Genomic DNA, 26,021 nt, shown 5'->3' with positions numbered 1-26,021 from the left:
TTTACTGGTTCTCTCTTCACCAGGGTCAGTTTTTAAGCATTGCTGCTTAAAAACTTCGATTGCACAAAAACTATTTTCAAATTGTTTCTGTGAAACCTCTTTGGGTTTGTCAGTGATTAAATTTTCTTCATATTCTTCAGAATCTTCCCACTGTGTATCTAAATTGAGCAGGTTGGAATCACTCAACTTCTCAGAATGAGATTTAATTGACTTAGATTCATTTGTAAAGCCTATAAAATCATTTGCACAGTATGGAAGAATGTGTTTTCAAACGGCTCTCATATTGCTAGCAGTAATTTCATTCGACTTTGCGACTTTATAACCAGGCTGAGATTTTTCTGATTTGGCTAACGTCGATGAAACAAGCTTTTTTTTTTGGAAGGGAATGCCTTCGAAGGCAGGCATTCCCTTCCAAAAAAAAAAAAAAAAAGCTCGTTTCATCGACATTAAATATTTGTTGATCACAATAGTCTCCTTCTTACACAAATTCTTTTAAAGCAACTCGCACCAAAACCACTCAAATGCAGTCCTTTGCTTCTATACGAGCCTTTTGGTCTCTTGCCAAAGCAATTGGCCACAACTTCTGTCCAACACTATTTCCATCCCTATCACACCCTGATGGCTCTACTGCCTCATCATCCACAGAAAAAGCCAATCTTCTGGCATGCTTTGCTTCAAATGCATAACTGACGATGGTAAATGTCCCCTCCTTTCAGACACCCAACATATAATGCCCCCCTATATCCTTTTGCCAGGATGAAATCAGAAAAATACTGTCCCAATTAGATGCAAAAAAGTCTCCTGGCCCCGATGGCATTCCCCCAATTGTTCTGAAAAATTGTGCTCCAGAACTGACCCCTATCCTATGTGCTCCAGAACTGTCACCTATATATACTCTCCTACTCCACTGGAATCTATCCCGCAAACTGGAAATTGGCCTATATTCAGCCCATTCCCAAGAAGGTGACGTCACTACCATCCAATTACCATCCTATCTCGCTTACCTCAGTCCTGTCAAAGGTAATGGAAAAAATCAATTCCCACCTCCTACACTATCTTGAAGACACTCGCCAAATAAATGACCCAGTATGGATTCTGCCACTGCCGATCAACAGGAGATCTACTCACATATGTCGCCCATCTCTGAACAAATGCTATGGAGAGGTTTGGCGAATCTCAAGTGGTTGCACTAGATATCTCCAAAGCCTTTGACGGGGTCTGACCCAAAGGCCTACTAGGCAAACTACCATCATTCAGTCTGACCCAGGACTTCTGTAGGTGGATTGCCAGTTTTCTGTCTGGATGCACAGTGTGTGATGGTGGATGGCTCCCTATCCCTTGCACCACTCAATTAATGCTGGGGTTCCACAAGGTTCTGTCCTCTCACCAACCCTGTTCCTGTTGTACATCAACGACCTACTGCAATTGACCTCCAACTCAGTACACATTTTTGAAGATGACAGCACACTACACTCCTTGCTTGCATTTGATAAGCCTCACCCTACACAACTCGCCTCCTCCTACAGAACATCAACCACCATCACCCTCAACTCCGATCTCCAAGCCATCCTACAAAGGGGTTTGGATAACCTCATAAATTTCAATGCCAACAAAACCCAGTTCTGCACTATTATTATTACCACCCCAAGACCTAATGGAGTCGTAGACTCATCTGGGAGGTGCTTTTTTCACACACAGCTCATCATACAGTGTTTTAAACACATGCAAACTCTTTGCAGATACCACATTCTCAGGCAAGGCATTCCAATCATTCACAACTCTGCACGAAAAAAAACTACCTCTCACTCCCCCACTCACACCCTCTTTCTACAGTTGCCAGGGATGACCTCTGGTTCTCCCCTGACCTCCCACTATTTTCTGTAGAACCTCTCCAGCATTGATCCTATAACAACTCCTTAATAACTTGTAGGTCCCCATCATATCTCTCCTCTTTCTCCTATCCACCAGACTTCTGCAAGTTGCATCTTCTCAATATTTCCTCATACGCAGCATTCCAGAGGTCAGAAACTACCTTAGTCAGTCTCCTTTGGACCCTTTCTTTGGACGACCCAGTGACCAAATCTGGGCACAATAGTCCATGTGTGGCCTAATCAAAGCCTTATACAACGGAACAAGAATCTCCCTACTTCTACATGTCAGTGTCCCCCGCATCATTCCCAGAAGCCTTTGTGTTGTCTTCACAATTTTGGTGATGTGTCCCCTGAATTTTAGATTCTTATTCACTATCACCCCCAGATCTCTTATTTCCTCTACCTCCAACAATATATTCTCACCAAGCATGAATTCTGCATCCCATCTTTGTTTTCCAAATTGTAAAACCTTACATTTTGCAACATTGAACTCGCATCCCCATTTCCGTGCCCAATCACTCGATCTATTCAAGTCTTCCTGTAAGGCCACAACATCTTCACTACACTTCATGGTTTGTCCCAACTTTGCATCATCTGCAAACAACTGAATATCTCCATCCAAATCTTCACCTATATCATTAATATACAAGTTAAACAGTAATGGACCTAAAACAGACCCCTGAGGCACTCCATTAGTGACTTTCCTTTTCCTGGATATTGCTCCCCCTTACACAACTTGATGATACCTATCAGATAGCCAGTCTCCAATCCAATGCACCAATCTAATATCCAACCCCATCTGCTCTAGTTTGACTGTCAACTTATCATGAGGTACTCTATCAAAAGCCTTTGCAAAACCCAAGTATATTACTGTGTATCCTTTTGCTCTATTCATGGAAGCAGTTACTTTATTGTAATAAGTAAGTAGATTACTGAAACATGACCTCCCTTTAGCAAATCCATGCTGTCCAAAGGAAATACCATTGTTATCAACCCAACTCTGGATCCTAGTTCTGACAAGCTTCTCCAACAACTTAACCACAACACCTGACACATAGATAAACCTATAGTTTGATGCTTGAGTTCGATCACCTCCTTAATGAAGTGGCACAATCTTGCCCTCCTTCCATTCCTTAGGAACTTGACCAAGTGCAAGACTCACATTAAAAAAATATGTCAAGGCAGGTATCAACTGCTTGGCACATTCTTTCAGAATACATGGTGATATATTATGAAGTCCCACAGCCTTATTAACATCTAGTTTACTCAACTCCTCATACACCTCTTGCTTACCTACAGTCAGTCTCTCCTCCCCATCATCAACTGCTCTCAATCCCTCCATGAAGTCATTCACAAGATTGAAAAATCTTTATGAACTGCTCATTAAGTATCTCCACCACACATTCTGCATCAGCTGTCTTTATACCATTTTCTCCAATCAATGTCATCCTTCCATAATCATTCTTTCTTTTGCTGGCTACATATCAAAAGAACTCCTTAGGATTCTTTTTGGCTTCATTAGCCAACTGCTGTTCATACCTCTTTTTAGTTACCCTCACCAACCAAGTCACCCGCTTTGCCTAGTCTTTGTAGTCCTCATGCAGTCGGTTATATCCACTTCCCTTATGCTGCCTCTATAATGCCCTTTTTCTCTGTTTTGCATGCTTAATATCTTTATTCATCCATTTCACACCTACCTTATTTAACCTTCTCACCCTTGGAATACATTTAGACATTGCTTCTGTTAGATAGTTGTTGAAAATCCCACAAGCTGCATTGATCTTCTTTTCCAGCTAACTCCTCATTCCACGCTACACCTGCAAGCTGTCTCCTGAGCTCTTCATAATCATCCACCCCCCTTCCTTGTAGTTCCACATATATCCTTTTCTCACAGAGGTCCTTGCACTGCTGGCAACCACCCAGGTAATCACCTCATGGTCACTCTCACCAGTTGGTGGATGATTTGACACCTCATTTATAATTACATCCTCTGATGAGATGACCAAATCCAAGACCCTTAATCCTCCTGTGCCCTCTGTTACATACTGTCTGAGGTAGTTATCCCTCAAAAACTCGCTCATTTTCTTTACTTCCAGTTGCTATCTCATCATTCCAGTCTATATTGCCATAATTAAAATCACCCATAATGATCACCCTTTTCTTATTTACTTGGCTAATTTGATTGTACATTTCGTTATCACCACCATCCACATTACTTGGTCTATAACAACATCCCACCAAGTATTTGATTCAATTCACCTCTATCTCACACCATACTGCCTCAAAACCACTGGCACTATTTACCTCTTGCATCGATGGACAACTCTTTCTCTATCATCAATAGCATTCCCCCTCCCTTTTTACCCCTTCTGTCCTCACGAGACACATTATATCCTTCCATCTCTATTCCTGTCAGGATGTCATCTTCTTCCAACCATGTCTCACTTATTCCGACAATCTTTGGGTGAACAGATGCAATTAGCACAACCATTTCATCTGCCTTGTTTCTTATACTTCTAGCATTTGTATACAAACACAACATTTCATTTCTGGATCTACAGCTAGTTTCACTGATACCACTCACTCGATGTGATCTCTTCATGCTCGACTATGGCCATTTCCCTTTCTGTTTCTTCATTTTAAAACCATTTTCAATTCCAACTGTTTCCTCTTGATCCAAGGTCATCCCATTCCTTTCCTGCCTACACATGCTCACCTCCTCTTGTACTATTTCCCATAAAAAAAAAAAGAACAACTTTTTCCCAGTATCCTTTTCTACGATACCCAAATTTCCAGACAACATGAGATCTTGCTCCTCAGAATCATCCTCACATCAAACCTCTCCTGGCACAAGCATATCTCAAACATTGCATTCTCAACCTCAAAAAAACTAGGATTTCTCTTCTGCTCAAGATGTTACTTCACCCCTGAACTAACTAACATATTAGAATAAGATACTAACATATACAAGTCACAAATCTGCTAACTATTGAATACTGCTCCCATATATGGAGTGGGGACCTTAAAAGCTCTCTCAAAATGCATGACTCGAGTCTAATTGCCCTCCTCTGTATTATCAATGATCCATCCCTTATCGACTCTCTCCCCCCACTTTCACACAGATATTTTGTCTCTGTCGTAAGTATATTCTACAAATATTTCCATGGGAAATGCTCATCCGAAATAACATCAATAATTCCCCTGATCAGTACTAAGCTCATTGGAACACGTGCAGCTGCTGCACAACATCCCTTCGCAGTACACCTAGAAACAAACAGAAGAAATTTCTTTTCCTCTTCCTTCATCCCTGCAACTGCTGCACTGAGAAACAGTCTCCCACATGCTGTGTTTCCCAATGAATACAATTTAAAGTCATTTAAATCAAATGTAAAAAAATTCCTCCTTTCCCAACCCACCACCCATACACGGTACTAATGTACTATAGGTTGACCAATCAGCCTCCTATGTATGCGCCCAACATAAAAAAAAAAAAAAAAAAAAAAAAAAAAAAAAAAAAAAATTAGTTCACTTTGTCCTTCAATCATCGGTATTGGTGGAATTAACGTCCCCTAACAGACACTTAGTTTTAAAACACTTAATACATACCCTTTCTCTCCAGTTTCAATTTCCTTTCACATAGTCTTTAATTTTCTTGACAAATAAGTTTCACACACACTGCACTGAATAAAATTTTATTCAGTCCTGAAATCACTGGACAACGTGGTCTTTGCCACCATTGTTTGTGTTCATGCCATGCCGATAATATCACAATAAATATTACAATGAAAATGTTATAAAGATTACTAAATACTAAAATTTTCTCTTGATGAAATCAACACTGTGTAACCGCAGTTTAAACTTAGAGCTTAGAGTACGCATGGTTAAATGGTCTGTACTGCTGTGCGGTGCAGAAACTTTGACCTTGAAGACAACATCAATAAAAAGACTTGAAGCCTTTGAGATGTGGTTATACAGACGAATGTTAAAAATCCCATGGACAGCAAAAACGTCCAATCAGGAAGTACTGGAACAAATGGGGAAATCACGTGAACTTTTAGATACATAAAAAGAAGGAAAACTGCATATCTTAGTCACCTACTTCATAATGAAAAATGTAAGATACTTCAATTGATTATAAAAGGGAAGATAAATGGAAAAAGAGGACAGGGAAGATGAAGAAAATCTTGGCTGGCAGATATCAGACAGTGGACTGGTATGAATTCTGAGAATCGCTCAAAATTTGCCAAGGTGGTCGCTGACCTCCGATAGGAGATGGCACTCAAAGAAGATAATACTCTAATTTTCTGCAGAAAAAATACAAAACATAAAAAAAATCACTAATTTTGCACAAGTGCTAAATTACACGCGCACTCGCGATATAACCTCGAACCAATCTCTTGAGTGTTCTTTGGATCAAAAGGATGGTTAAGCATTGGATAAGAAGAGTACACGAGCAAAAGAATGGGTAGTGGGAGCTGGCATGAACGATTTGATTTGGTAACAAGAAGAATGTAAGGGGGATGTCATGAGGCTGTTAAGGAGCGTGAAAGATAACTGTAGAAGGTAAGGTAGTCACTGTGTTGCCCAGGTATGAGTAGAAAAGCAAACAAAGATTATGAATAGTATACTAGCTGAGTTATGTGAGGAGAAAGGAGTTCATTTTGGCAATGTGTGGGATGAGTTTGAGGGTTGGATAGAGCTGTAGAAAAGAGATGGGTTATATTTGAATGGATTTAGTGTGAGACTGTTGGAGAAACTGTTGCTGTAAGAGAGAGAGTGACTGAAGTGAATGTAAGACCTGAGGAAGTAAGAAGTGTTGTGGAAGAGCAGGAGAGTAAGGCAGGCAAGTTTGGGAATGGAGAGGTTTGTGGGATGAATGAAGAGAATAAGGAACATAGTGGAAAGGGAAATGAGGGAGATCAGAGATGGCAGGGGACTCCACATGAAAAATGCAGATGATGATTTCAGGAGTAGATGTGAGTGCACAAGAAAGGATTAAGACAGTCAAGGTTGTGGTTACATGTAGGTCTGGGGAGGGAGTGCAATATTAGTGATTATAGATGGGAATGGACAGGGGAGAGTGTAGAGGATCTATGTCTGAGAAGTGAGGTTAGTGGGACTTGTTATAGAAACTGAAATGAGTTAGTGTATGTTTACAAATGCTAGAAGTATTCAAAACTGTAGCATTGATAGTTTATTTGCCCCAAAATTGTTGGTAAGTGATATTGTTAAATGAGGATGACATTCTGACAGGAATAGAGTTGGAGGGATATGTGGTTTTTTGTGAAGACAGACAAAGCAAAAAGGGAGTGTTATTGATGATGGCAGAAGTTGTGCCCATCTGGGGTGGTGATGAAAGGAGTAAATACTGATAGTAGTTTTGAAGCAGTAGTGGATGTGAAGTTGGTGTGAAGTAGAAGTGGACAGCATGAAGTGTTTAGTAGGGTGTTGCTAAACATTTCAAGAGATTAAATAAGGAAGGTGTAAAAGGGATGACTGAAGAGATGGAGTGTGCAGTCTGGAAGAAAACTGCCTTGTGTGGAGGTGGCACAAGATGAGTGGTTGGATGAGGAGTACAAAGAGGAAGCAAAGAAGGTGGTTCACTTAGTAAAGATAGCAAAAGTGCACTATGAGTAGTTAGCAAATGATGTTAAAAGAAATCCTAGAGAGATTTTTAAATGTGGCCAGTAGAATGAAGAATGATTATGGAAGGATGTTGGTCAGTGATAATGGAAACATGATAATCACCAAGGAGAATATAGTACAGGTGTTTAATGAGCAGTTCATTAAAGTGTTCTATTCTTGTGATTGTAATATAATGGAGAACTTGAGAGCAGTGGGAATGTGCAAGGAACCACTGATGGTGAGTGAACAGGAGGTATATGAGGAATTAAGTAAACTTGATGTCAACAAGACCATGGAACATGATGATATATTGCCACATGGCCTGAGTGAATGTTCCAGAGAAGAGCTTTCAAGTACATTTGTAATGAATCTTAGATTTAGTCCAGGTTCCAAAGAGTGGGAAGATACAAAGTTGTTGGATAGACCAGTCTGCTTGTCTGGGGTTGTGGTCAAGGTGTTGGAGAATCAGTAGAATTCTCTTTAATGGACAGCATATGTTTGCTAAAGGAAGATCGTGTTTTAGCATTCTGCTTGCTTATTATAACAAGGTGACAAATACATTGGACAGGGGGGGGGAATGCATATACAAAAGTATATTTAGATTTTACAAAGGCTTTTGGTAGATTTCCAAATGACGAACTAGTAGTTAAATCGGAATAGATAGGGTTGGATAGTAGATTAGTGCATTGGATTGGAGATTGACTGTCTGATAGGTATGTGTATGGGGGAGTTGATATCCCTGAAGAGGAAAGTCACTAGTGGTCACTAGGTGTGCCCAGGGGTCTCTTTTGGAACCATCATTGTTTAATTTGTAAATGACATTGTAGATCACCATTTAAGCCTTTTACAGTTGTTTTGTAGATGATGCAAAGTTGGAAAGAATTATGAGAAGTAGAGCAGATGTAGCTTTGCAAGAGGACCTGAATGGATGAGTGTGTGGAGGATGTCAGTTTAATGTTGCAAAGTGTAAGGTTCTAAAATTTGGGAAGCATAGATGGGATGCAGAGTATTGGATTGGTGTGAATATTTTAGAGAAGGTGGAGGAGATTAAAGATTTGGGGATTATGGTGGATGTTAAAATACATTTTGCTAAAATTATGAGAATGACACAGCAGATTATAGAAATGCAGAGAACACTGACATTAAGTTAGGGTGTTTTGATTCCATTGTACAAGACTCATTCAGGCTGCATATGTATTACTGTGCACGGATTTAGTTCACCAGATTTGATGTCTCCAACATCTTATCAAAAGGATTATGAGATTAAGTTAAGGGGATAATAAATCCTTCATAAGGATGATGAGATGTTGAAGGTTCAGAGATGATCGACTAAGTTGGTTTTTTCTGTTCTCTTGAATGTGAAATATGAGGATAGATTGAGAGAATGCAATTATTGAGCCTAGTTTATAGAAAGAAGGGGGGGGGGACATAATCGAGACATAAGATAGTAGGGGTAATTATCAGATTAGCATGGATGAGATTTTTCATAGAATATCTGGAGACATGGGGAGAATGAGAGGCCATCCCTGGAGGCTGTATAAGATGATGTGAGGAGTAGATTTTTGCATGGAGAGTGGTAGGTGATTGGAATGCATTGCCTGAGTGCAAGGACAATGAATGCATTTAAGTCAACGTATGATGAGCTGTGCATGTGAGAGTGGGGCCTCCCACGATGAGGCTCTTGACTCCATGGAGGTCTAATGATGATAACAATCTTCATGTTGAATACTATAGCTATTTTCTCCTTTTACAGATCCTTAGTGCTCAAAAAACAAAACAAAACATAGAATCTCATCTGTTTTCTTAATCTCTTTAACCAACTATATTGTTAGCTTTATATGTAATTCTACTATTACCCTCAGCTGTTCTTATCAAAAGGATAATCTCCAGTAGATGATTTTTTTGGGTTGCATTTATTCTTTCATGAAAACAACAGGTATCTTGTATTACTGTGTAATTCTCAATCTGGCAATATATGTGATTGTTGTACCATGTATAATTTCACTAATATAGAATATTTGGTTGTCTGACATCCCAGATCTTTATCTCATTCATTCAGCAAGGGATATACCATGAGAGTGTGAAAATTGGATAAGTCAGAAGTTCCAGTTGAGTTAGAAGTACCAGTACATTGTATGCTATATGGAGCTATTCTTCCAGGTAGATTTAAGTGATCTCAAATTTCCTCTCATCTCTGGTATCTTGACATAACCAACTTATCCAACATCTTAACTAAGACAAAAGTGACTGGTCTGGTCACTTTTCCTTTGGTCACTGTTTTACATTACTTTGGGAACTCCTGTGCTGTAAGACTAACATGTCAGCTTCCATAATGTTAGATATTTGAACCCTCAGAAGTGTCTTATATTGAAAGACAAACAGCTGTATCAAATAACCTCTATTACAATCATTTATAGGCTATTCTGTAATATACTCTCACCTGCTGGTGAGTGATGTAACACTATCTAGTTTTTATGGTACCCTCCTGTAGTTGACATGGCTGTAAAGCTGTTAAACAAATCAAATGTAACACAATTGCTAATTGCTTAGCACATCCTCTTCAAACATTTGGTAACATATCATGTATGAATTATCTAATATAGTTCATATTTTTTTATGTGAATTCTTACCCATGAAAGGGTAAGAATTTAGCCTTAGGGACATTTGTATTAGTACCATAGATGAATTAAAGGTTAGATAATCTGTCCTAGAGAAAAAATTATATACACCTTTGCAAGCCACTTCACTTTCTGTAAGGAGGGTAATGGTCTCACACTAGACAGTAATTTATCTCCCATCTAAAGACACTCACTAAACATCTAATGCCCATGGTGGGATTTAAACCCACTCTCATACTTTCTCAATCTATTTACCCAACTATATCTGCCCTGTTGAGCTTTAAGTAGAATCTTCCATCACTATAAAACATCCCTACAAAGTGCACATAGGTTATCTTCTAGTGTCTTCTTACAACCATTATCACCAGTTAATCTTTTTACCATTTCCAACAAAACTGCTTAGGACTTCTTTTACATGCTTAACTGGTCTTTCAGTTTCTTTCCTTATACTTGCTTTTTGTCTGTTGTCATTTATTTCACCTCTGTGGATTCTTTTCCTGGAAATGGGATGAGGCCATCCCAGTGATGAACCCTTTTCATTCTTCCTCATTTTACTCTTTCCCCTTCTGTGCTATGAGTATCAGCTTTGCATGCTGTTTTGGAAAATTCAGTGCAAAAAAAAAAAAAAAACTTCATGTAAATGACTATTTAAACTAAAGCATGTTTTGTTGTACAAATTTAACTGTCATGAATTAGTGTGAATCAGTTTTGATGTGTTGAGTTCATCTTATTTGCATGGAGTGCAGATCTATAGTATCTCAAAAAAAAATCTCAAACAAAAAGGAGTAACTTTTTGTTTGCATGAGATTTCATATTAGATTTGTTTTAAACTAGAAATTAAAATATAACCTTAATTTATAGTTTATAATATTATGTGCATGATACTCAGTGCAATGTTAAAGGCCTTTCACATTTTTTAATCAAAATTAGCACTTGTGAAAATACTATATTCTGTTGTATTTAATCAACTTGCTAACAGATTAATTCTGCCTTGCTAGTAACTATTCCAAAATATTGGCATAAATGATTACTCTGACAGTTTCACTAACAATTTTAATTTTATTATTTCAAATTCTTAACTTATTTTAATTAAAGAATGTTTGAACACTGCAATGCATGGCTTTCTTTAGTAGTTTTTTTTTTTAATGGGATATTGATACATCTAGTAGAAGATTTAAATTAGGTATTGATATCACAGTTGGATTTAACATTTGGGAAATGAAATAAATTTTTGGTTTTGGTTATTTCCTATTTGCATGGCACAACTTTTTATTTTTGCATGCTTGATTACTTCATTAGCAAAGGAAGGTCATATGGTGGTCCCTCCACTTGACATTGGCCACACTAGGTGTCGTAGTGATGATCAAATGCTCTGCAAGGATGGATCGTGTATTGACAGAGATCGTGTATGTGATGGCAGTGCTGATTGTCCTCTGGGGGATGATGAGGAAGATTGTGGTATGTTTGGGATGGGATATTGCATGGCTTTGCTTTATTAACTATACTGTAATTTTTCTGTAACATTTTATTTACATGTATAATGTATTAATACAATTTTTTTTTTTTTCCTAGTGTAGGGGGAAAAATTAATGTAAATGTTAGTCATATTTATCAGCATATTTGTTTGCTAAGCTGTGATTTGTTAAAGACATTTGAATGCTAAATAATCATGTACTAAAACCATAGTTTTTCAGTAGCATATTTTAAGAACATCTGCATATTTTCAGATCATTAATTTTTCCTTGTTTGAATTTTAGAAACAATTTTTTTTTTTTTGAAAAAAAAAATTGGCCTGGTTAGCGTATCCACTCTCCAGCCAAGAGGCTGTGGGTTCGAATCCTGAAGGGGCCTTGTCCCCAACAGTGGGGACAAGTTACAGGCTGGGGAAAAAAAAAAAAAACTTTTTTTGCTCCCATCACCATTTCAAAGCAATCATGTCATTTGGCTGAAAGACTGGTTAAAATCTACTCTAAGATGCATGAAATTTCACTGTTGGTATTTCACCCTTGCAGGTTAGCATTGGTCTCATTCAGGAATATCCTTTGTAAAATGTTTTTCCATTTAGCCTGTTGTGGCATGGCCTTGACAGACATTATGCTTAAAGTCTCAAGACATTAAGCATAATGTCTGTCAAAGCCATGCCACAACATAATTCACATCTTAATAGTTTTACTTCACAAAACGTATGTTCAATTTCTATACTTTTTTTCTTAGCATAAGTAAAAATTCCAGTTGGTTGCAAATTCAGAACATTCAAGCAAGCCTTAATGCACATTTAGTACACTGCTGCAAGTAAATAATTATGGCATACTTATGCCATAATTATAACTGTAGCCTTACTATGCATACATATCTCCAAAATCCAAATTCCAATAATATTTTAAAAAATCAGTGTTTTTAATTACTGGAAATATTGGTAATAGTATTTTGCTAATAGTTTTCTCTGAAAATACATTGAGATTCAGTAAATCTCAATCGGTCTTCATCAAGAACCTGGAACTGTCATTTAGTTCATACATGAACTAAATCATGAGCAATTTGGTTCATGTATGATCAGTGTGGATGCAAGGTTTGATCCAACAGTCAAATATTAAGTTGCTCATGATTAATATTAAGTTGTTAATGATTAATGGAAACAGTCAGAAAGAGGAAATGCGAAGGAGTGCTGGAACCAGGGATAGTGATGCCAGGACAGTAGGTAACTATGGGAACAGAGAAAGGGTTAGAGGAGAGAGAGAGTGAGGGATGCAGGTGAGCAATCAAGGAACAGAATGGTTAGAGGTGTGATGTATGGAGACTTCATGATCTCAGGTGTGCAAGATAGGATGCCAGAGGCATTTTCCTGGAGGGATGATAGAAAATGTGGCTATGGTAATTAAGAGGGGTGAATGAAATGATTGTAATGGTGGGCACGAATGACTTGAGAGGCAATGTAATTTGGGCGGCGAGAAATCTGAGATTCTTGCTTGAGGTTGTGCAAAAGAAAACACAGGAAAGAGAGTGTGTGTGGATGTTGCCCAGGTATGATAGTGAAGAGTTGAGCAGAAGAGCAGTAATACTGAATAGCATAATAGCCAGAATGTGTCAGAAGAGAGGATTGGAATATGTGGACGCTTGGAGGGCGTTTGAGGACAGGGGGAAACTGTATGCAAGAGACTGCTTGCATTTGAATGAGGATGGACGAAGGCATCTAGAGAGATTGCTGTTTTCTGAACGAGTCAGTGTTCAATGCAGAGAAACTAGAATTCCCAGGGTGGCTTCTTGTGGGAATGGGTGCTTGGGGGGGGGTATGACATCAAGTAACAGTCCAGTGGGTTGAGAGAGGAAACTGATAGGTATAGAAGCAGTGACATTTTTATGTTCTATACTAATGCCAGGAGTATCTGAAATAAAGGAGATGAATTGGTGGTGCTGATAGCATCAGCCTGGCCAAAGATTAATGGGATCTCTGAGATGTGGTTGACAGAGGATGATATAATAACAGGAATTGAAGTGGGAAGGTACAGCATTTTTCAGCAGGACAGGAAAGGAAAATGTGGTGGTGGAGTACTGCTTATAAGTGCTGATTTATATCCTTTAAGAGTAGAGGCTTTGGAAGGCAGTGACACTAATGGTTTTGAAAGCATGTGGTGTGAGGTAGAAGTGGCCAAGACAGGATATTTAGTGGGGGTGTTGCTATAAACGAGGGAGCACAGAGGGTGGGGAGCAGGAGATGTTTAGGCAGTTGAGCTTGGCAAGTGCAAGAAGAATGATTGTTATGGGAGATTTTAACTACAACAGTATAAGCTGGGAAGAGAAAAATGTATGCAGTAATAAGGGGATGGAATTTCTAGAATTCTTGAGGGACAAATATCTTAGGCAACATGTAATAGAGGGAACAAGAGGTTCAGGAGTTTTTTGGATTTGGTCATAGTGTCAGAAGAGCTGATAATAAGTGAGATGACATCTCTCCCACCAGTTGGAGAGAGTGACAATGTGGTTTTTGACTTGGAAGATGAATAGACATGCAGGTGTATCAAAGAAAAGGGAACATATGTGGAATTATAAGACAGGTGATTATAATAGTCTTAGGTATTAACTAGGGGCAGTTCCATGGAGGGCAGAATTGGAAGGCTAGGATATTATTAGTGCATGGGAAATTGTGAAGAAATATTTGTTAGCAGTAACAGTAATAGTAAGCTGTATTCCACGAGTGAAGAAGCAGACACATTTGGTGTAAAGTGTGGATGACAAACAATATCAAACAGGAACTGCAGTTGAAAAAGAGATTATGGAAGAGATATAAGGAGAGAGAGAGAGAGAGGTGGAGGGCAGATACATGAAGAATATAAGATGCAGGCTGGAGAGTGACCAGTATGGTGAGGAAGGCAAAACTGGAATATCAGAAAAGATCAGCACTAAGACAAACAAAAAAAATCCTAGGGAATTTTTTAGCTATGTGGCCAGTAGGAAGAGAAATGATTATGGAAAAATGACATTGCGGGATAAAAATGGGAATAGAGAGACTGATGCAGAGGACATAGTCGAGTTGTTCAATGAGCACTTTATTGCAGTATTCCATCCTGGAGAAGGTTTTTATCCCTCTAGTATTAAAACCTAATACTAGAGGGCAGGTTCAGGGTTTAGAGGTCCAAGAGGAGAGTGTGTTCCAAATGCTGAGTACTCTGTATACCAGTAAAACTGTGGGACTGGATGATATTTCACCATGGGTTTTGAGAGAATGCGTTAAATAACTGACCGCTCCATTGACCTTACTCTTCAATAAAAGTCTGGCTGTGGGAAAAGTACCCAAGGAATGGAAGGAAGGTAAGATAGCTGCTGCACAAGGGTGGTAGCAGACTGGAAGTGCCTAATTATAGGCCAGTTTGTGTGTCATCATTAGTTAAGGTCTTGGAGAAATTAGTGAGGGCCTATATACAGTGTTGGGCCGATGAGGGTAATGTTATTTGTGAGAATCAACATGGATTTCTTAAGGGGTGTTCTTGCTTTAGTAATATGATCACTTTTTATAATAAAGTGACAAGAGCAGTTGATGAGGGGAAAGGCATATACTGCCATTTTTTTAGATTTTGCAAAGATGTTTGACAGGGTGCCACATGATAAGCTGATATTTAAGTTGCAGCACATGGGTTTAGATGTCAGGTTAGTCAACTGGATTTAGGATTGGTTGTCTGATAGATATCAGAGTTGTGGATAGTGGGGTAATATCTAGGAGGCAGAAGGTTACAAGTGGTATTCCACATGGCTCAGTACTGGGACCTGTATTGGTCAACCTTTATATCAATGACATTGTCAATGGATTGCAATAGGATATTCAGTTGTTTGCAGATGATGTGAAGCTGGGAAGGGTTATCAGTAATAGTGCAGATAATCTGCAGATTTGAATAAACTAGCAGATGGGGAAATGAATGGCAGCAGCAAAATGTAAAGTCTTGAAGTTTGGGAACCATGGTGGGAGGATGCATATTCGATTGGAGGAACTATACTGGAGGAAGTAGGGGAGGTGAGAGATCTGGGGGGGGGGGGGATTGATAGAAAACTGAAATTCAGGAAGCATATTGCAAAGGTGTGAAGGTAACCCAGAGGATTGCTGCAATACTGAGGATGCTGACCTGCAGAGATGAGAGTTATCATTCTGTTGTATAAGACCCTGATCAGACCACACTTAGACTATTGTTCTCAGGTTTGGTCCCCAGGATTTGAACGGGATAAATTAACTGTGGGAAGGGTACAGAAACGGATAACAAAAAAGGTTTCAGGGCATTACAATGTCAGTTACGAGGATTGACCGAGTGAATGTGGACTGCAGAGTTTGGTGGATAGGAGAGGTGATATGATTGAGACTTTTAAACTGTTGAGAGGCAGTTACAGGGTAGACATGCAGTTACAGGGGAGTTCTTTCACTTGGTTAGGGAGGAGTGATGACAAGGGGCCATCCCTGGAAGTTATGGAAGAAGGTTGTGAGCAAGAGGGTAAGTTGTGGTTTCTTTGGATGGAGGGTGGTTGAACTGTGGAATGCATTGTCCGAGAGAGGTTAGAGCAGGAACAGTCAATGGGTTCAAGGAGTGGTATGATAAACTTTGTTTCCTAAAAACGACCTCCCACGATGAGTTTTTGACTCCATGGAGGCCTGGATAATAATGATTATCCATATACTATATAATTTACTGTAGTTCAAACAATTCAATCTTCACGCTGTGACTAGCAGAAGCTGTGGATTTAAATCCCAGGGTGGGCATGACTTTTGTGGTAGATGAATTTCATCTGCTGCAAGATGAGATGATTTCCCTGCTTATTTTGGAGGCTTGAAAATAGTTTCAAAGTTTGTTTGATCTCTAGAGGCAAGATTTATGGATTATCTAACCATTAGTCCATCCACAGTATGAATGATAGCTTTATAACCTTGGAATTCTCAAAAGTAACTGGACACATTAGTGTTTACTGATTCTTTAAATTATACATATTTGGTCATAAAATACTTAAAAAATGAAAGTTTTTGTGGTTATAAGACCATAGGTATTTTTAATTAATACATATATTAGTATAATCCCGCCTACTAGTTTCGCTAGCGACTGTTTAGCTTTGTCAAGGCTTGAATGGTACATACAAAAAATATGAGAGAATACAGAAATGTTGCTAATTGTTAGGCAGTTGAGTTTGAACATACACATGACAATGCATGCATGTGTTGAGAAGCTTCAGTCAGTATCATGGATACGTGTTGTATGCAGACACGTTACATGATTTTTTGCGTATTGTAGTTTCGTTAAACTGAGTGAGTTGATTAAGTTTTTCCATATATCTTTCAGTATGGCACTGATTTCTGTTGAGGTTGTTACCCACTGCCACTTCTTTGAAAATTCTGTAACTGTAATCATCATCTAAATATGGCATAGAGCTATTTTCCCAGTCAATTGCATGGTTGGAAGAAGAAAAGTGATGTGCTAAGCCTGAGGAGACTGTCCTGTTGTGATTGACATCCCCAATGCACCTTCTGTCTAATTTCCAGGCTTCTTGAAGTTTGCCCAATATATGAAATACTGCATGTATATGGAATTCTATAAACAAATGGATATTTGAAATATGGTACACTGTCTTTAGGAGATCTTAATACTTGTCTGATGGTAGTAGTTGGCTTAAATACCACTCTAATGTTGTGAGATTTTAACAGTCTCACTAATCTTGAAGAGACTGAATCAACATAAGGGATGACTACTGTTGAAGCATACTGGTCGACTATATATGTAGTTTTTCTATATATGGAAAATTTAAAATTATTCTCCTGCCTTTTCACCAGTATGTCTAGGAAGGGGAGTTGTCTGTTTTTTTCAACTTCTAGAGTAAATTTAATTTTGTTATGAAGTAAGTTTATTTTCTCTAAAAACACCTGTAGGTTTTCCATGTTTTCATTCCAAATGATGAAAATATCATTAACGTATCTCCACCATATTGATGGTTTAGGTGTAATTTTGGTAAAAATTTCGCTTTTCCATGACAGTGGAAAAGTGACAGTGGGCTATCCATTGCTAGGCCTTCCAGTTGTTGGTAAACTGTATTATTTACTTTGAAGAAATTTGATTTCAGGCAGTGATTGAACAACTGTTCAATGTCTGTAAGGAAGAGATCTTTAATAATGTTAATGACCTCTTCCACTGGAACATTCGTAATGGTTGGATGAGGATGATATTTTGATGGGAAAAGAAATGAAAGGGTAAGTTTTCTTGAAGAAAGGGAGGACAAGAAGGGAAGCCATTTCATCGATAACAAAATGAGAGATGCAAAGAAGAAAGGAGAAGTAATGACAGTGGTTTGAGTCAATATGAGAAGTAGAGGTAAATGCAATGAAAGTTAGCTTGATATTACAGGCTCAGGAATGTGGATGATGAAGACAAATGTAAGGCATATTGACAGCTTGTTCAGAATAACTGTCTTTATAGCAGTTATTCTGAACTGCAATTTTCCACTATCATCCTTAAATCCTCTGTCAATTTTTTGCAGTTGAACTCCACATCTCCATAATACACAGCTTGTAATATTTTCATCCCAAAGTAATCTTTTGACCTTACTTTGTTACACTGAACTGGCAAACACCTTCAGCAAATTGGATATTACCTTTTCAAATCATCCAAATATTTTTAATATGCCAGTATCACTGTCATACTTTTTTGTTGATGCCTGTCACTTATCCGTTCGAGCTTTGCATCCCTCCTTATTTGCTATAAGTAATTCAGGTTCAGTACCCTGTTATGTCATTCTGTAGTCTAGCAGTGTTGTCATGTAACAATTTTTTTTTCAAACCTAGTTGAAACCTAGTTACTTTATTGTAGAAAGTGAATCATGTCACTAGACAACTTTCATTACCTTATCCATCATTTCTGAGGTATCTAAGGTATACCAATTGATATATTGGTTTCCCACCTATGGTATGAATGTACCAGGTTTATAGAAACCTGTAAACTACATTTACAGGTTTGTGGGTGGGAGTTATAAAAAAAAAATAATTTGTTACCTCTGTCTTGGAGCCTCCTTTATGTAGTGTAACTATTTTTCCCTCTTTACCTTTAATTTGTGTACTAAAATACAGTAAAACAAAACTTCAGTATTTTATTGCATTAGGATTACTTGAGATTTCTAGTAAATTTTAGGTAAAGGAAACAATGTAATTTTGAAGTCAAACTTTGAAGCAGTGGACTACAATTGATTGCTTCTTCATGCAACATATGACTGGCTTTCCAACTCAGGATGTGTTTTCAGATTAAATACAGCAACAAAGTATTTTGCTGATAGGAAAAGAAATTCCCACTTCTCAGTTTATATGCTTTGTTTAATATCGAATAATGGCTTTGCTGCTAATACCATTTTTTATGAGAAGGACAACTACATATGTGTAGGACAGAACTTTCTTGCACGATTGTCCACATTAGAATAAAGCCTTCTAACAACACTGACACACTATGGCAAAATATTAAACTGACTATTTGTGAGTCCTTTTTGGTTTGGATGAGTGACTTTTTTTGTCAGAAAATTTATCAGGAGTGGCTCTTTATTGCAAACAATAAGTGCAATTTGGTCTCTGTTTCAAAATATGCTTTTATTAGTAAACTTAACTTTTAAAAAAAAAAAAATTATTATAAACATCTACATGGAGTCTAAGGACTCATCATCATTATTATTATTGTTGCCTCAAGACCTCATGGAGTCAAAGACTCATCTGGGAGGTCCTTTTATCACTCACACATCTTGCAGACACCACACTCTCGGGCAAGGCATACCAATCATTCGCAACTCTGCATGAGCAAAACCTGCCTCTCACTCCCCTACTCACACACTCTTTATACAGTTTCCAGGTTCTCCCACTATTTTATGTAGAACTTCTTCAGCATTGATCCTATAACAACCCCTTACCAACTTGTAGGTATCTATCATATCTCCCCTCTTCCTCCTGTCCACTAGACTCTGCAAATTACATCTTCTCAATCTTTCCTCATACTTGACATTCCAGAGGTCAGAAACTACCTTAGTCAGTTGCCTTTGGACCCTTTCCGACATCTCTTCATCCTTCTGAAAACCTGGTGACCAAATCTGGGCACAATAGTCCATGTGTGACCTAATCAAAGCTTTATACAACGGAACAAGAATCTCTCTACTTCTACCCATCAGTGTCCTCCACATCATTTCCAGAAGCCTTTGTGTTGTCTTCACAATTTTGGCGATGTGTCCCCTAAATTTTAGATTCTTATCCACAATCACACCCAGATCTCTTATTTCCTCTACCTCCAACAATATATTCTCACCAAGTATAAATTCTGCATCCCATTTTTGTTTTCCAAATTTTAAAACTTTACATTTTGCAACATTGAACTCGCATCCCCATTTCCGTGCCAATCACTCAATCTATTCAAGTCTTCCTGTAAGGCCACAACATCTTCACTACACTTCATGGTTTGTCCCAACTTTGCATCATCTGTAAACAACTGAATATCTCCATCCAAATCTTCACCTATATCATTAATATACAAGTTAAACAGTAATGGACCTAAAACAGACCCATGAGGCACTCCACTAGTGACTTTCCTTTTCCTCGATATTGCTCCCCCATACACAACTTGTTGATACCTATAAGATAGCCAGTCTCCAAACCAATGCACTAATCTAATATTCAACCCCATCCACTCCAGTTTGACTATCAATTTATGTGGTAATCTATCAAAAGCCTTAGTAAAATCTAAGTATATTACTGTGTATCATTCTCCTCTGTCCAATGAAGCAGTCACTTTATTGAAATAAGTAGATTACTAAAACATGACTTCCCTTTAGCAAATCAATACTGTCCATCAAAGATAATACCATTGTTGTCAACCCAACTCTGGATCCTAGTTTTCACAAGCTTCTCCAACAACTTAACCACATCACCTGACACACAGATAGGCCTGTAATTTGATGCTTGAGTTTGATTACCTCCTTTATGAAGTGACACAGTCTTGCCCTCCTTCCACTCCTTAGTAACTTGACCAAGTGCAAGACTAGTATTAAAAAAATATGTCAAGGCAGGTGTCAACTCCCTAGCACATTCCTTCAGAATATGCGATGATATATTATCAAGTCCCACAGCCTTATTTACATCTAATTTACTCAACTCCCCATACACCTCTTTCTCACTTAGTCAGTCTCTCCTCCCCATCATCAACTGCTCTCAATCTCTCCATGAAATCACATTCACAAGATTGAAAGATCTTTATGAACTGCTTTCAATCTCTCCATGAAATCACATTCACAAGATTAAAAGATCTTTATGAACTGCTCATTAAGTATGTCCACCACACCTTCTGCAACAGCTGTCTTTATACCATTTTCTCTAATCAATGTCATCCTTCCATAATCATTCTTTCTTTTGCTGGCTACATATTGAAAGAATTCCCTAGGATTCTTTTTGGCTTCATTAGCTAACTGCTGTTTATACCTCTGGGATAGTCCACACTATTATTCACACAAAATGCATCTGATCTCTTTCTAAGCTCATTGACATATCTCCCTGAATCAAATTTGACAACCCATTTTATTCCTTCACTCTTTATGCAAAAAGTATGATCTTTATACCAACCTACTGTTACAACTTCCAGGTTGACCATGTGTTCTTTCTCATCCTATCATGTATTGAAAAATGTCTTCTCCATTTGCCCTGTAACCCACCCCCTCTCCAAAAAAAAAAAACTTGTTCCTTTTGCTTTAGACATGTTAAATTAATGCTTGGGATATTTACCACATAGATGCTGGTTATACAAAATCACTATTTATTAAATAATAAACTTTATTTATCCAACCATTAACTTTTACAAAACAATACAGTAGTTACATTTACTATTAGTGTTGTTGATGTATGCTCTTGCCATTCTAGACTTGTTTTAAAACATCAAGTTTATCTTGATCAAGCTATGAAAGCTGTCTTCAAAGTTAAATTATTGGCACATATCACTGATTTAATCTTTTTGCATTTTCAACTTTTTGTAACATTATTTAATTTCTGATGCTTTAACCTCCCAACTGGCCATGACGTCTATAGACGTCCAGCTAAATCTGGATATGATTCTGTAACACCTGTTGAATAACATGGATAAGAAGTGCAGTTTGGTCTGTTTCGTCCATCTTGCTGGTAGGGATGATAATAGTGCTATATTTGTCATTATTGACATTATTACTTCAGTCCATGTGGAATTTCTTTATAGTACAAGTCAGTTATATTTGAGTAATGACAAATGGTTACTTATTGAGCCTTCTGTTAGAATACATGCTTTCAAAAATATATTTTATTTGATTTGTATACTTTATTTATAAAGTATATAAATCAAAGTCAGTACATACATTTAATTGCAAGGTCAGAATGCATTTGTATGCCACTGATAAGATACTTATCAGACCTCCATGTAGCCAAGTCCTGTCCCATATACATCTCACAAACTATACCTTGAACTGTTTTTGCACTCATAAACATTTCCCATGCAAAAAAAAAAAAAAAAAAAAAACCCTACTACTCACTCTCCTGCTTATATCTGCATGCCACTTTCAGTTATGGCTTCTTGTTCTAACCATGACTACTGCATTCTAAGAAGTCTTACTGATTTTTCAATTATATCATCCTCCTATCCAGTCCATAGCTCTATAAGTGGCATTCCCTCAATCTGTTTTTATATCCCATATTCCAGAAACTCAACATTACCTGAGTTCATAGACTGAGGAACCTCTTCAGTACATCCTCATCTCTTAAACTAGATCAAATCTGTGCACAGTAATATGCAGCTTGATCGATGTCTTATACTGTACCACCACATCTTTATTTCTGCATGATGTTGCCCTCATTATTGCATTAATCTGTTATATCTTCCCAGATTTAACAGTGTGACCTTCAGCTACCATCACTTCGATTCCTGAACTGCTTGCTTCAAAACATCTCCACCATACGTATATTCTGTATCCCATGCTTGCCTATCAGATTTCATAACCATTCAAGTCTGAAAATTGAACTGGTAGCTCTCCATTCACTTTGCCCACTCTGACATCTATTCATATCCATTGGTCAGGATCTGAATAGATCATGATGGATAATAGATAGGTTAGATGGATAGGAGATTGACTCTGAACAATACCAGTGAGTTATGTAAGTAAAGGGTGGCGTTCTACAAAAAAAAAAAAAAAAAATGGTGTACTATGAGGTTTGGTTTTGATTTCCAACTGCTTTCAGCTGTTTGATGTGCAAAGCTGGGGAGAATTATAAGCAGTGTTTGCTGATAATCTTCCTTCAGGAAGATCTAAATTGACTTAAGCTTGGATGAATAGGTAGTGTTGAAGTTTTAATGTTAAATAAGCTAAAGCACTCTGCTTCAATTTATTGGTGCAGAGATATAAGGCTGCATATTGTAGTTTTGGAAACTTCTTTAAGAGCTAGAATGAAATTTGGGACTGGGGGTGGGGGGGGGGGGTAGGTCTGCAGTGGCCTGAAGTAGAGCATAGTCCTTGCAAGTGTTGCAGAGATTGGCTGCATAGTGCAGCCCTTTTTTTTTATAGCTGCAGTGCATTATGCTGTCTTTGCAACACTTGCAAGGTGCATACTGTATTTCTGGAGTACAGTATGCACATTAGGTACATCACATACAGAATAGTAGGTGGTGTACCTAATGCCTTACAGTAGCACAACCACCACATACTATTGCATTCAAATTTGATCACCTAGTTTCATTTGTGATCCGGAAACTGGAAAGGATCTGGTCTCTGGAATGTTGGTTATAAGGTGACATTGAGGGAATATAAGTCGTAGAGTTGAGTGGATAGGAGAAAAGGGGCGATGCTTACATTTCAAGTTAAAATTAAAGTAATAAGGGGAGAACAAGAATCTATTCCTGGAATTGTGTTGGGGTTGAATAAGTGAAGTGAGGGGTGGATTTTTTTTTTTTTTACATGAAGAAATAGCAGTGGATGAATCTGTTCTCATTTTCACTTTCTGGGTGGAATTTACCATGGGATTTTGAGATTAATAGAGGAATTATAAATTGGATGGTGAGATGAGAAGAATGAAAGGCCATCCTTGAAAGTTGTGCAAAAGGTGTACTGAAGAAGAGTACATTTTTCACATGGAGTGATAGGGAAGTGAAATGTGTTGTCAGAATACATTGTGAATATGGGGAGTGTAAATGAGTTCAAAACTCAATATAATATGTTAAGTGACTCTTCCACTGAGTTTGCTTTAGACTCCACAGAGGTTGTGGTAATAATATAGTTTTAATTTTTTAGTCATTCATTTTCTTGACTAAAAACCCCAAATATCTTCCATGGATGAATATATCCGTTATTTACTTTAAATGTTAAATGTATACGTTTAAAATGGTAGTAGCTCTGAAAAATTGTGAAAACTTAACATTTGAAGTCCTGATACTGCAATTATAGACGTGCCATAGTATGACACACACACACGCGAAAGCCTGTTGTCATTTTTTTATTAGTTTCACTCTCAGCACTTTAGTTTCTTGAATGGCAAGTAGAAATATGTGGTGTTAAAATATTTTAGTTTACATTCAAAAATAATGTTCATGTTGGGTTTAAGAAATTATGGCTGCTTCACTGCACAATTATATAAATGGGGATGTGCTAAAGTGCTGGTTGTAGTTCATCTTGAGCAGGAAAATACCAAGGGGTGAATTAGGCAGAAGTCTTATTGCAATTTACTTTAATTACAATTAAAGTTTTAAAATTAAAAATTTAAGTCAATTTACTTTCTAATCAAGTGAAGAAAAAAAGTTTCTACAACTATCTCTGATCCAGAATATTTTAATAAGGTGAATGAGGAAGATATCTTTTGCAATGGGAATGCTCACTGATTTTGTCAGATCTCTTTTTGTGGAAATAGACCATGAAATGCACTCCATGAAGGTAAGGTTAACAGGGAGAGTGTATATCATCACCTGCCCATTAGTGGCCTTTTTGGTAAGTTAAGAGAAAGCACAGGAGTAAAGCATACACTCATGTCATGAAAAATCCTAAGGATGCTTTCAGTGTGTAGCTAGTCAAACTATGTTTTAATAGTTATATAATATTGGTTGTTAGGAATGGTAGTGACCTATAGAGAGGATAAAGTTCATATATTTAATGAGCATTTCATTTGTATCAGTGAGTGATTGAGCAAAATTTGTGAATGATTCTATTTATTTGTAGGAGGAGATAAGTGAGCAGAAGATATTTATTTATGCTTATAGCTACATGAAACTGATAAGTGAAGAGTACAATCACAATTTCTAGCAACAAATGATGAAAATCTTAACATATAAAAGTTCATTACATAAAAGGCACAACCAGCTTTCTACGTTTTTCCTTTCTTTTTTTTTTTTTTTTTTTAAATAAAGCAAAAGTAACTTGTCATAATCAAGCCAGGGGCAGTTATCGTCCTACTGTAACAGGGATGACAAGGCTGCATGTTCTCACAACACTTCACAACATAAATGTAACTGTATCCTAGGTCTAATTAGAGAGCAGTTGTGTCTTCTGTGAGAAAACTTGATCCATTAGAGGGGGCCCATTTCACGTTACATCATCTTCTAACATGAGTTCTGTTGATACCACGACGAGGACTATGAGAGTGACTATGAGAACAACGTCTTCGTTGTGAGATGGGACTGTGATCTTCTGTTTCCTCCATAACCACTGCCACATCAACTACAGGTCAAGGTCCAGGCTGGAAAGCCAATTTAAGGCCTCATCAGTCACTTTGTGGATGTCCTGTAGGCCACCACCATGAAATTGGAACACAATATGAGTAATCGTCTGAGCCACGGGAGAACAATCACAATAAGGGTGATCTGACAGCCCCCGTTTATGTAGAAGGTAGCCACATCTGCCCTGACTAGTTCTGATTCTGTTTATTGATGACCAAATATTCCTAGGAAGATCAAAACCAGGCTGCAGAGCACAGGGATCTCCTATGAGGAAGCTATTTGTTGATAGATTGTTGGACCAGTGTTCTCTCCATATGTCAGATATTGATGGCAGCACAGCTGAAGAGAGTTCGTCCATGGACCAGAGAGGCTTTCTAGACTTGAGGCATAGACTAGGTGGGTTTATGAGAGTCTGATGTAGGTGCAGGAGTGGGTTGCTCACTGCTTTATTAAATTCCTTAATCGAGGCTTGTCTTCTCCATATGTGTGATGGAGCAATGTTAGATAGAACAAGCAGGAGAGAGGGAGGGGTGCTTCTCACTGTTCCATTAATTGTGTGCATGGTAGAGTTTAGCTGGGTGTCTATAATGTTAGTGTGTGTACTTCTTAACCAGACAGGGGCACAATATTCTGCTGCAGAGAATGCAAGGGCTAGTGCAGACGACCTTAGGACTTCTGCACCATAACCCCAGGTTGTACTGTTTTCCTTT

The 26,021-nt window shown here is 37.9% G+C and overlaps 1 protein-coding gene across 6 annotated transcripts in view; it reads left to right on the top strand.

The window, feature by feature from the left end:
* The window catches only part of LOC150109418 (basement membrane-specific heparan sulfate proteoglycan core protein-like), a 1,783,738-nt gene that overhangs the window by 244,023 nt on the left and 1,513,694 nt on the right, over positions 1-26,021 (top strand). For 5 of the 6 annotated variants that reach the window (XM_090413041.1, XM_090413033.1, XM_090413050.1 and 2 more), the window contains exon 6: positions 11,414-11,572. The exons of the other annotated variant lie outside the window; for it this stretch is intronic. In XM_090413041.1, the coding sequence (XP_090269167.1) occupies positions 11,414-11,572 (159 nt within the window). The remainder of the gene's footprint in view (positions 1-11,413; positions 11,573-26,021) is intronic. 6 annotated transcript variants of the gene reach the window in all.

The sequence above is a fragment of the Typopeltis vanoorti genome, chromosome 2 (assembly GCF_054136105.1).
Source record: "Typopeltis vanoorti isolate ZY-2024b chromosome 2, IOZ_Tvanoo_1.0, whole genome shotgun sequence".
In the NCBI taxonomy this organism is placed as follows: Eukaryota; Metazoa; Arthropoda; class Arachnida; order Uropygi; family Thelyphonidae; genus Typopeltis; species Typopeltis vanoorti.
The sequence above is the reverse complement of the archived record's forward strand: the minus strand, read 5'-3'. Positions and strand labels throughout refer to the sequence as shown.